Below are 13,039 nucleotides of genomic sequence, written 5' to 3' on the forward strand. Positions count from 1 at the left end.
ATGTGGTGTTGAGGCCATAAACAGATCAGCTGTGATCTTCTTAAATAGCAAAGCATGCCTGAGGGACTGAATGGCCTACTCCTGTGTATAATGTGTATGTTTATGTTAAATAGTTCCACATCTGTTGATTATCTTACCATGTCTGAGCAGATATCATGAATGTGCAAGCCCAGACAGTCATAGAGGGCACTGCTATCTCCAAGCAATATTGGTTGAAGAACATTCCAGAAAGACTTGTTGGAGAACAAACAGACTTGAGAAGAATGGCTAATTTACCACAGTCATATAATGTCAATAACTTAGAGCCAGTGAAAACAAAATATTGAGGAACTTCTTTTAGCTGAGCTGAAAGGTTGAGTGAACAAACAAAATAAACAGTTACAGTTCCAATAAAAGTATTCACCCCCCCCCCCCGGAGGTTTTCATGCTTAATTGTCTTACATTAAATCACAGTGGATTTAATTTGGCTCTTTTGACATTGATCAACAGAAAAAGACTCTTTCATGTCAAAGTGAAAACTACTACTATGTCGACTCAGGCCTAGGGGGCCGGCATCGGGCACGATGATGGACTCTCCACTTCTCCCTCTCCCTCATCAGTGTGTTCAGTTGATCTACATTAGCCGCGCCACTGTCTTCTAGGAGCGTGTTGACCATAGTTTTGGGAGGGAGCCCAGGGTTCATCCTCCTGTGCTTGGGCTCCCATATGATGACTAGGCTGGCAGGTAGCTCGGGGTGGCGTAGACAGTGCCCCGCTAGTTGCAGTCTTCTCGCCTCGATTTTAGTGGTGAGCATTGGTAGGTTATTATAGAGCTCGATGTTCGTCATGTGCTGTTGCCAACTCATGTCAAGAGCCATCCAGAGCATTCGTGTATAGCAACCATCTAGAGACGTTCGCGTAGTCTTGGTGAGTTCCGTGTCTCGCATCCGTACGTGAGAATGGACTCTATGACTGCTAGGAAAATCCTCTTTTCAAGCCCTCTGGTCAGGTTCGACTTCCAGATTTCCTTCATGTCGTTCATAGCCCTTCACGCTAGCGCCTTCCGTATCTTTATGTCCTTCTCCGAACTCATCACTCTTGACTCGAGGTACTTGTAGTCAAAGACTTTCTTAATGGTATCATTCTCTACGGTCTTGATAGTACCTTTGTCGCAGTTAAACGCCATGTAGTGTGGTCAATGCTTGTCATGCCTAACGTAGAAGGAGCGAAACAGAAGAGCTAAGAGACAAGTTCAAGATAGCAAAGAAGAATCTCTTTGTCACCTACGACTGACTGAAGGAAGAGGAACTAACTGAGAGGATTAGAGAGATAGAAGTTGCTAATGAAGACATGCAGCATGGAGAAGCATGGCAACTAGTCAATGAGACCAGTAGACGAAAGAAGTCCCAATCAGGTCAAATAAGTGGTAAAACAACAGAGGACCGTGTCCTGACATGGTTTACCCACTTTAAGAACCTGCTGGGAAGCCCCCAATGATCACGGAAGAAGAAGAGGACATACCCACGATACTAACGCAAGTCGATATCGATGACGGCCCATTCACCATTGAGGAACTGAAGAAGGCCAAATATGCACTCAAACAGGGCAGGAGCGCTGGACCAGATGGGATACCACCAGATGTCCTGAAGAACTGCGACCTGGACGACATCTTGCTGGACATATGTAATACGGCACTGATGAAAGGCAACAAACCAGAACAGTGGTCACTCTCAAACATTATCCCAGTCCCCAAGTCTGGATCCCTCACGAAGACAGATAACTACTGCGGTATCAGCTTGACCTGCATCTTAGCAAAGTTATTCAATCGGATGATCTTGAACAGGATTTGCACCGCCATTGACCGTAAGCTAAGGTTCAATCAGAATGGTTTTCGGCAGAAGCACACAACAGTAATGCAAATACTTGCTCTCTGTTGGATCATCGACTAAGTCAAGAAGAACAGCCTACCAGCCGTGCTTACTTACATCGATTATTGCAAAGCTTTTGACTCCATTCACCGAGGTAAAATGCTGAAGATCCTGAAAGCCTGAGTGCCAGACCATCTACTGAGAGCAATAGAGTCCAGCTATACCAAAACCATGGCGCAAGTTGTATCACCAGATGGAGAAACAGCAGTGTTCGAGCTCCTAGCTGGTGTGCTGCAAGGAGACACTCTGGCACCCTACATCTTTATTATCGTCCTTGATTACGCTCTGCGTCAAGATCTCTACAAAGTGATCTAAATTAATTACAAATATAAAATACAAAATAATTGATTGCATAAGATTCACCCCCTTTAAAATGACACACCAAATCATCACTGGTGCAGCTAATTGGTTTTAGAAGTCACATTATTAATTAAATGGAGATCTGTTTTTGGAGAGCTGTGTGCAGTCAAGGTGTTTTAATTGATTGTAGATCCAGATACACCTGTATCTGGAAGGTCCAATTGTTGGTGAGTCAGTTTCCTGACAAAAACTACACCATGAAGACAAAAGAACACTCTCTAAGCAACTATGTGAAAAGGTTATTGAAAAGCACAAGTCAAGAGATGGATGCAAGAAAATTTCCAAGTCACTGAATATCCCTTGGAGTACAGTTAAGTCAATCATCAAGAAATGGAAAGAATATGGCATAGCTGTAAATCTTCCTTGAGCAGGCGGACTTCAATAACTGAGTGACAGTGCAAGAACAGGACTAGTGAGGGAGGCCTGCAAGAGACCTATGACAACTCTGGAGGATTTGCAAGCTTTAGTGGCTGAGATGGGAGAGACTGAGCATACAACTATTGTTGCCTAGGTGCTTCACCAGTCGCAGCTTATGGGAGAGTGCAAAGAGAAAGCCAATGTTGAATAAAACTCGCATGAAATCTTGACTAGAGTTTGCCAGAAGACGTGGGAGACTGAAGTCAGCTGGAAGAAGGTTTTATGGTCTGATGAAACCAAGACTGAGCTTTCTGGCCATCAGACTAAATGCTATGTTTGGCATAAACTTCACATAATCAAAAATGCACCATCCCTGCCGTGAGCATGGTGATGGCTGCATCATGCTGTGGGGACACTTCACTGCAGCAGGCCCTGGAAGGCTTGTGGAGGGTAAAATGAATGCAGCAAAATACAGGGAAATCCTAGAAGAAAACCTGATGCAGTCTGCAAGAGAACTGTGACTTGGGAGAAGATTTGTTTTCCCGCAAGACAATGACCCAAGCATAAAGCCAAAGCTGCACAGGAATGGCTTGAAAGCAACAAAGTTAATGTCCTGGAGTGGCCAAGTCAGAGTTCAGACCTCAACCCAATTGAGAATTTGTGGCTGGACTTGAAAAGGGCTGTTCACTCATGATCCCCATGCAGTCTGGCATAGCTTGAGCAGTTTTGTCAAGATGAATGGGGGAAGTTTGCAGTGTCCAGATGTGCAATGCTGATAGAGACCTATCTATACAGACTCGAGGCTGTAACTGCTGTCAAAGATGCATCTGCTAAGCACTGACTTGAAGGGGGTGAATATTTATGCAATCAATTATTTTGTGTTTTATATTTGTAATTAATTTAGATCACTTTGTCGAATCTGTTTTCTTTGACATGAAAGAGCCTTTTTCTGTTGATCAGTGTCAAAAAAGCCAAATTAAATTCACTGTGATTAAATGTTGTGAAACAATAAAACATGAAAACTTCCAGAGGGGTGGGTGGGGGGAGTGAATAATTTTTGTAAGCACTGTAAATTTCACTTTGGTTAGAATATGAAAATATCATTTCATGTTTTGTTATCATTATGGATTTCTTGGGGCTGTTTAGATTTTATCATCTTTATTTTTTTTATTTTGGGAAGGATTTGAATAATAAACTCAATATGTTGGGACAACTCCAAAATCAAATAAGACTAATAACAAGCAAATTGCACTGTTGGCATCCTTTCCTTTGAAGTTAGTTGAAAGTGAGAGCTCTGTATTTGGTAACAACTTTGGTGCTCTTTTTGTTTTCCAGATTGAAAACCCCAGATACCTGCGAGAGAAACCAATACCTCTGTCTCCGGTAGGTGTTTAATTCTCAAGTGATCGTGGATAAGGAGGTTGAGGAAACAATTACGGTAAAACTGAAAACCTGCTGGATGTACTGATTGGCAGCCATCACCATGTGATGTTTACGAGCTCCTCTCCACTTACCAGTACCTTGATTTCCATACTCCCTTTCCACTCTCTGGTGCCCCAGTTCCCACACTCCCTTTCCATTTTCTTATGTTCCCACAGGAAGCACTGCCTCAGAACAGAAGCATGTCCCTTTAGAACTAAGGAGGAATTTCTTTTGCCAGAGGGTGTGGAATCTGTGGAATTTTTTGACACTGACAGCTGTGAAGGCCAAGTCATTGGGTTTATTTAAAACGGAGGTTGTAAAGTTTTAAAGTAAGGATGTCAAAGGTTATGGGGAGAAGGCAGGAGAATGGGTTTCAGAAGGAAAATAAATCAGCCATGATGGAATGGTGGAACAGATTTGATGGGCTGAATGGATTAATTCTGCTTCCATGTCTTATGGTCTCACTGGTTCCCACCCTTCTTTTCCACACGCGGGGTCCTAGTTTTCATTCACTGGTTCCTATGATCCTTTTCCACTCACTTGGGCACTGCCTGCTACACTCCCTTCCCACTCACCAGACCCTAGTTTCTACACGCCCTTTTCTCTCTCTGGTTTCCATATTCCCTTTCCAATCAGTAGTGACCCAGTTTTTGTGCTGCTTTTGACCTCATTTGCTTCACTGGAAAATTAATTATAATACTGTGCAATATAGGAAAACAGTGAAATAAAAATATATTGGAGTATCAATAGAAATAATATCTAATAGGTTAGAGAAACTGTTAATCTAGCTCAGCTACAGTACCAAGACTGCTAGATTATCAGAATTTTATATATTGGAAACCAGCCTTATGAAATTTACCCTCCCGAAGACTCCATCCCCCTCCATTGCCACTATCTTTTCAATGAACTCTAATGTTTTTTTTCTCTGCAGATTTTACCAAAAGCAAACCAAGGAAATGTTAGCACGTTAGATCAAACTCTAATTCGAATGCATGAGAAAGAGGTGAGAATATATGTGAGGTGAATTTTTACCTTGGCTCCAACAGAGGATTTTTTCACTTGATCTAAGTTTCTCCACTTTAAAATATCGTTGTATTGTTTCGGGATCTCTGCTAGTTCCAAGTGATATTTGCAACTGAATAGATTTTGAGAGGTTTATTTCAGATTTGAGCAGTGGGAAATTGGCTTCATATATGTTAATGTGTTTTGGTTCAAGTTTCCAATTTGGCAGAATTCTTTTAAATTTCAGATCTGCTAAAGTAAAATCATTGTGCTGTTCTTTTGGCCTATTGAATACAAAGTTTAGCATCAGTTCCATGAGAGAAGACTGCTATCACATATTGAAAACTAATCAGAACAGTTGATGAGATGTCATAATTGGCCTTGATGCTTCTGGCATTGAGATTCAGCCTAGTCTTCTTAAGTTGTTTGCTATTCAGCAAATGATTATCATTATTTAAGAGCAGACTGAGATATAATGTTGTTCGGTTGGCTTGTCCACTTCATCCTGATAGCAGTACTGTTGCGTAGTGGTTATGTTAATGCTTTATAGCACCATTTATAAGATTAGGGTTCAACTCCCACTGCAGTCTGTCAAGAGTTTGTACATCTTTCCATGATTGTGTGGGTGCTCTGGTTTTCTCCCACATTCCAAAGACGTATAGGATGTAATACTGAGACTTTATAAAGCACTGGTGAGACCTCAAGGTGTATTGTGAGCAGTTTTAGGCCCCTGTTCTGAGAAAGGATGTGCTGAAATTGGAGACGGTTCAAAGGAGGTTCACAAAATTATTCCAGGATTGAATAGCTTGTCATATGAAGAGTGTTTGATGGCTCCATGCCTGTATTCACTGGAATTCAGAAGAATGAGGGGTGACCTAATTGAAACTGATCAAATGGTGAAAGACCTTGATAGAGTGGATGTGAAGAGGATGTTTGTTTTGGTGGGAGAGTCTAACACCAGAGGACACAGCCTCAGAATAGAGGAATGTCCTTTTAGAATGGAGATAAGGCCCTAAGACATATGAGCAGAATTAAGCCTTTCAGCCCATCGAGCCCACCATGATGGTGGGATCCATCATGGCTGATCCTGGATCCCACTCAACACCATACACCTGCCTTCTCACCATATCCTTTGATACCCTGACCAATCAGGAAATCAACAGATTCCACTTTAAATATACCAAGGGACTTGGCCTCCACTGCAGTTCTGGCAGAGCAATCCATAGATTCACTACTTGTTGTCTAAAAAAATTCCCTCTTACCTCTGTTGTAAAAGGCCACCCCTAAATTTTGAGGCTGTGCTCTCTATTTCTGGACCCCTCACCATCCTCTCCACATCTACCTTATCTAGCCCTTTCAACATTTAGTAGGTTTCAATGAGATCCTTCTGCATTTTTCCAAGTTCCAAGTGATAACGAATTTCCTTAGCTAGAGAGTGGCGAATCAGAATCAGGTTTATTATCACCGGCAAGTGACGTGAAATTTGTTAACTTACTGAATACTTAATCTAGCAGAGAGAGAAAAATAATAATAAATAAAATAAATATAATAAACAAGTAAATCAATTACATATATTGAATAGATTATTAAAAACTGTACAAAAACAGAAATACTGTATATTAAAAAAATGAGGTAGTGGCTAAAGCTTTGAAGTCCATTTCGGAATCGGATGGCAGAAGGGAAGAAGCTGTTCCTGAATCGCTGAGTGTGTGCCTTCAGGGTTCTGTATCTCCTACCTGATGGTAACAGTGAGAAAAGTGCATGCCCTGGGTACTGGAGGTCTTTAATAATGGACGCTGCCTTTCTGAGACACCGCTTCCTAAAGATGTCCTGTGGGTACTTTGTAGGCTAGTGCCCAAGATGGAGCTAACTAGATTTGCAACCTTTTGCAGCTTCTTTCGGTCTGTGCAGTAGACCCTCCATACCAGACAGTGATGCAGCCTGTCAGAATGCTCTCCACAGTACAACTATAGAAGTTTTTGAGCGTATTTGTTGACATACCAAATCGCTTCAAACTCCTAATGAAGTATAGCCGCTGTCTTGCCTTCTTTATAACTACATCAATATGTTGGGACCTGATTAGATCCTCAGAGTTGTTAACACCCGGAACTTGAAGCTGCTCACCCTCTCCACTTCTGATTCCTCTATGAGGATTAGTATGTGTTCCTTCATCTTACCCTTCCTGAAGTCCACAATCAGCTCTTTCGTCTTACTGACGTTGAGTGCCAGGTTGTTGCTGTGGCAGCACTCCACCAGTTGGCATATCTCACTTCCGTACACCCTCTCGTCACCACCTGAGATTCTATCAACAATGGTTGTATCGTTCTCAAATTTGTGGATGGTATTTGAGCTATGCCTAGCCACACAGTATTTTTTTTTTGCCACAGGCAGCTATGCAGGCCAAACCATTGGGTACATTTAAGGCAGAGGTTGATAGGTTGATCAGAGGTTGAAGGATGTCCTTTTAGAACTGAGATGTGGAGAAATTACTTTAGTCAGAGAGTGGTAAATCTGTGGAATTTGTTGCCAGCCGCGGCTGTGGAGGCCAAGTCATTGGATGTATTTAAGGCAGAGATTGATAGGTGGGATTGATTAGCCAGGGCATCGAAGAGTATGGGGTGAAAGCAGGGGAATGGGGATGACTGGAAGAGTCGGATCAGCCCATGATTGAATGGCGGAGCAGACTTGATGGGCTGAGTGGCCTACTTCTGTGCCTATATCTTATATTCTTGATTGGTCACGGCATGAAGGGATACGAAGAAAATAGTCGTAGTCATACTTTATTGATGACTATTAAAAGGCAAGAGATTGGTGCCGAGAGGAAAAATGGATCAGCTATGATGAAATGACAGAGTAGGATTGATGGCCAAATAGCTTAATTCTGCTCCTATATCTTATGGTCTTATGCTTTAGACTTGGGTTAATCAATTGTGGGCATTCTACGTTGGTGCCAGAAGCATGGCAATATTTGTGGGCTGACTCCAGCACATTCTTGATGCAAACTACACATTTCACTGTATGTTTCGATGTTTTGATGTACATGTGACAAATAAAGCTGATGTTTTTAAGTTTTATGCTTCAGTAGGAAACATAGTTCTTTTTTCGGGCATCATCAATGCCTCATGAGAAAAGGGAAAAAAAACAGACCACTTAGGACAGAAAACTTCATGGATTTGTTTAATATTGTGGGAATGTCATTTATCACTTAATAACGAGCAAAAATTAGCCAATCTTACTTGATTGTAGCAAAGTATGAGGCATGATCACTGGTTTCTACAAGTCAATTCTGAATATTAAAAAGAGAGGAGATTATCCTCATGTTTCAATGTTTATTAATAATTTTGTTTAATAATGAAATTATTCAACGATGTGCTGCTATGAAGGTGTTAAAGGTGAGTTGTGGATGTATTGGTTCAGAATTCTGTTTGCTGTGATTTATGCCATTGCCTTTTTTCCTTATTTTAAAACGGAAAGCAGGTTGCAGTGAGCATAATCATATGTCAGAGGGCATGCAAAATCTGAGAAAGGCTCCACTTCCTTGCTGCTGCTGCCCCACCTCCTGTCACCATGATACTGCACTCCCTTTGATCAAGAGCCTGTGGATCTCAGTGTTGCTTCTGTCTTCCATACCCTGACCTGCTTCCTGTGGAGAATGTCACAGTGCAGACTCTGTTTGTACTCTATATACGTGTAGAGCTGTAGAGTCACCCACCACTGTAGATGTGTTCTTTTTAAATACTTCTGGATACATCCAGTCCAGCATATGTTTTGCTCCTGCTTGTTTAGATATCTTGTGATGAATGTAAGCATAATTCTTTAATGGGCTGTAGAAATTTTTCACTAACGTGAGTTAAGAGGAACATGTGTTTATAGCTAATACATCTTATAGTTGATTCAGAAATTTTCCAAAGAATTTAGCATGAATTATTTTGGGAATGTAATTACCGTGATTCAGGAAAACCGAGGGTTCTGCTCCTGATTATCTAGGGACATCTGTGATCCAATGGTTTTTCAATAAATGCAGAATTCTGCACTGTTAGTGTATTGAGAGGTGAAGTGATACCATAAGTCTTTAAAGCAAAGCTCAGAAGTTTGTTTCCAGTATAGAAACCAATTCAACATGTTTGCAAGCTCTCATTATCTTTTGTTTTACACTCCTTACTAAAATATCAAGTTCACTGTTATATCAATCCACTGTCAACATTTTCTGATATAAAAGTGCTGGATATTCTCAGCAAGTCAGGCAGAATCTACAGGGGCAGACAAAACGATGGCTGCAGACGGCTAGTTGAAATAATTGTTTCTCTGCACAATCTGCTTAGCTTGCAGTGTGTTTTCATATATACTGAGTGCATCTTGAACCTTTGCAATATTTTAGTTTTTAAATGACATGCTGTAAAGAATGATGAAATAGGCTTACTCCATCAATCCTTACCTTTGCTAGCTGCTTAGTCACTAAAACTTAGAAGTGTTTTCAAGTTGTACTGCTCTTGTCTTTCTTGGTGGTAGAGGTCTCAGAGAGGTGAGTTGCTTTTTACCAACTATATATTCATAGAGAAATATAGCAGGGATACAGGTCCTTCAGTCCAAACAGACCACAGTGCCCATCCGAGAAGTTGCAAGAAGAATATTCAGTTTCGTCTCTAGTCGACTGACTAAACTAGTTACAGTGTTTTGCATGACGCCAAGTTTCTCAAAAATTGTTGCAACTGCATCCACTAAAGTGGTGTAATGAGTATTAACTTACACCTCTAACTTGACTTGTATGTTTATTGGAGAGTGAGTGTGTGCTTATGTTTACTTTTGTCTTTGCAGAGGTTGAAGGTTAGGCAGACATTACAGAAGTACCTAACTTCTGTTGGACTTCTGTAGCCACGATATGTATCAGCTGTTTCAATCTTTTGTCCTTATGACAATGACAGGAAATTCAGTGGCGATGCTTATATTATTTTTGTTTGAATGTTTGTGGCTCTAATTTTGCTTGTCTGAAATGGTTAAAACTTGCCATTTACTTTATATAGATGTTCCCAGTCACTTCAAGCTTCAAAGTCACCTAATTTCTTATAGACTGCATTGTTATTGGAGGTCTTATGAAAAATAATGAACAGTCATTAACAGCTCACCTTGTGACCTTATGAAGAAGAGAAAGGTATATTAGAAAAGCAACTGAAGAACTCCCCAAGGAACTCCTGTTGTGATGTTCTAGGCCCAGTAAATGTCTCTAATAACCGTAGCATCGTCTTTTGTGTCAGGAATTACTCTACACAACTGTGACTTATCTTCTAATTTCAATGTTGTAGTTTTCTGTCCTGGTCAAATGTCAACTTGAAGTCAAAACTATTCTTGGTCTCTCTAGTGTTTGGCTTTTACAGTTTCCCATTTGTTATCATTCTGTTCATCTAACTTTTTAACTGACTACGGAAGTTTTGTGGCTGGGTATTCAAATCTGTCCATGCTATCCTTTGGCCTTAATAGTCACATACTTACAGATACAGCTTGCAACGTTTCAACAGTAAAACCAACCATCTTCCTCAGGCACAAGTTAGTCAAATGACAAACCCCCTGGAGATGCCCTCCAGTTAGAACAGTTATTGTGCCATACAGTGGCAGCTTAGCTGAAAAACTAAGATAGATTTGCCTAAAAAATGGTGTCCAGTTAATAGCAAAAAGTGAGGACACAATTAGAAAAAGGCTAAGCAAAGTGGTACCTAGAAGACCTTAAAAAACTGTGTAAGGGAGTTGTGTACTCCATAGCTCTATCACCATGCCAAAAAGTATACATTGTGAGACTGGAAGGCTGTTGAAAACCAGGATAGCAGAACATATGAGTGCCTTAAAAAAACTTGAGAGCAGAAGTGGGTGGGATCGCTGAACGCTGCCTATCATGCTCACACAGATCAAGTTGTGATGAGGCGAACATCCATGGCAAGGAAGAGAATGCCTACAAGAGAAAGATTAGGGAATCACTAGAGATGGAGCATGTGGGGGACCTAAATGTAGGCTCTATGAATGTGGAGATATGTCCAGTCTGGGACACCCATTCCTAAAGAGGGTTTGGCCTAAAAAATTGACCAAACAGAACAAGGCCAATTCAAACTAACCAATCAAGAATAGGCAATTCACATCCAGCCATTGTGATTGAGCATTAAACCCCACTATGCCCTGCTCACTCAAGATGGTAAATAAGGAGGTGTCTCGAGGAGAAATTGTCATTTGACTAACTTGTGCCTGACAAAGGTGGTGGGTTTACTGTTAAAACGATGCAATCAGTATTTCTAAGTGTGTAACTGTTGAGGCCAAAGGGTAGTATGGATAGACATCTAGCTTTTTGCCTTATATTGTTTTCTAGAACTAAATCAAAGGAAGATGACTATTCCTTTTGCCATAATTTGAAGGAACCTTAAACAGTAATTCCAGCATGAAATGTTATTATATACTTGCAAATGGTAGCAGAATGTTGTTCTAGTGGCCTTACTGAATTCTCCAGATTGATGGATTCAAGTTCAACAAGGGTGGTTGGGCAGTTTCACCTCAATAAATTAACTACAGTAACAAACTTACAGTATCAAAACAATGACCAGATTATCCTAAATGCCTTACCGATGTACCTCCGGGAATGAAATTTATTTTGTCCACCTTTTCTACACTTTTTAACTCCAAGTTCCTCAGCTGTATGTTATAGAATTAGATTAGATCTAGATTATGAGAACACTCAGTCCTCGTTTATTGTCATTTAGTAATGCATGCATTAAGAAATGATACAATGTTCCTCCAGTATGATATCACAGAAACACAAGACAGACCAAGACTAAAAGTGACAAAAACTACATAACTATAACATATAGTTACAACAGTGCAAAGCAATACTGTAATTTGATAAAGAGCAGACCATGGGCACGGTAAAAAAAAAGTCTCAAAGACCTGATAGCCCTATCATCTCACGCAGACGGTAGAAGGAAGAAAAACACTCCCTGCCATGAACCTCCAGCACTGCAAACTTCCTCATGCAGCACCCTGGAAGCACCCCACCACAGCCGACTCTGAGTCTGTCCGAAAACGTCGAGCCTCCAACCAGCCCTCCAAGCACCGAGCACCATCTCTGCCAAGCGGTTTGACCCCAGCCGCCAAGCAACAGGCAAAGCCGACGATTCGGGGCCTTCCCCTCCAGAGATTCTGGATCGCACAGTAGCAGGGGCAGTGGAACAGGCATTTCAGAAGTTTCACCAGATGTTCCTCCATGCTTTTCATGTCCGTCTCCATCAAATCAGGATTGTGCACAGCATCCTACTTAACAAATAACAGATATTCATTCCGGAGTGGCCGCTGATTATAGGGTAATACAGAATTATAGAGTAAACAGGCCCTTCGGTCCACCTCGTCCTTGCTGACTGAAGTGCCAACCTAAGAACATAAGATGTAGGAACATAATTGGGACATTTGGCCTATAGAGTTTGCTCTGCTATTCCATAATGACTGATTTATTATCCCTCTCAACCCCATTCTCCTTACTAATCAAGAACCTATCAACCTCTGCTTCCTCTACATGAAGTCCACAATCAATTCCTTGGTCTTACTGACATTGCGTACGAGGTTGTTTTTGTGACTCCACTCAACCAATTGATCTATCGCATTCCTGTATGCCTCCTCATCACCATCTGAGATCTGCCAACATGTGATTCATGTGCATATCTCTTCTGGTCCCTAACTTGAGGATTTTAATGCTGTCCTTGCCATCCTATTGTGAAAGGATAGCTTTAAAGATATATAGTCCACTCGCTGCACAAGGCTAATGACTCTTTTGCTTTGCCAACAGAACTTGAATGCAAGTACAAACTGAGCTGTATGATTGGTAGAATTTTAGAGCCAATTATATTATGTTCTTTGTTTAAGATTTTGTTACATCAAGTGGTTGCAGGTTAGCCAGTCAGCCACAGGGTCTTGAGAGTCACTGTCATTTGTTGCTTGTTGCTTTTCCTTGTAGTTCAAAGTGA

General features: G+C 41.0%; 1 protein-coding gene across 4 annotated transcripts in view; it reads left to right on the forward strand.

Moving 5' to 3' along the window:
* cep112 (centrosomal protein 112) overlaps window positions 1–13,039 on the forward strand; it is a 553,075-nt gene that overhangs the window by 114,631 nt on the left and 425,405 nt on the right. For all 4 annotated transcript variants that reach the window (XM_063030627.1, XM_063030631.1, XM_063030630.1 and 1 more), the window contains exons 7-8: window positions 3,960–4,007; window positions 4,978–5,049. In XM_063030627.1, coding sequence (XP_062886697.1) covers window positions 3,960–4,007; window positions 4,978–5,049 — 120 coding nt within the window. The remainder of the gene's footprint in view (window positions 1–3,959; window positions 4,008–4,977; window positions 5,050–13,039) is intronic.

This window comes from Mobula hypostoma, chromosome 22 (assembly GCF_963921235.1).
Source record: "Mobula hypostoma chromosome 22, sMobHyp1.1, whole genome shotgun sequence".
NCBI lineage: Eukaryota > Metazoa > Chordata > Chondrichthyes > Myliobatiformes > Myliobatidae > Mobula > Mobula hypostoma.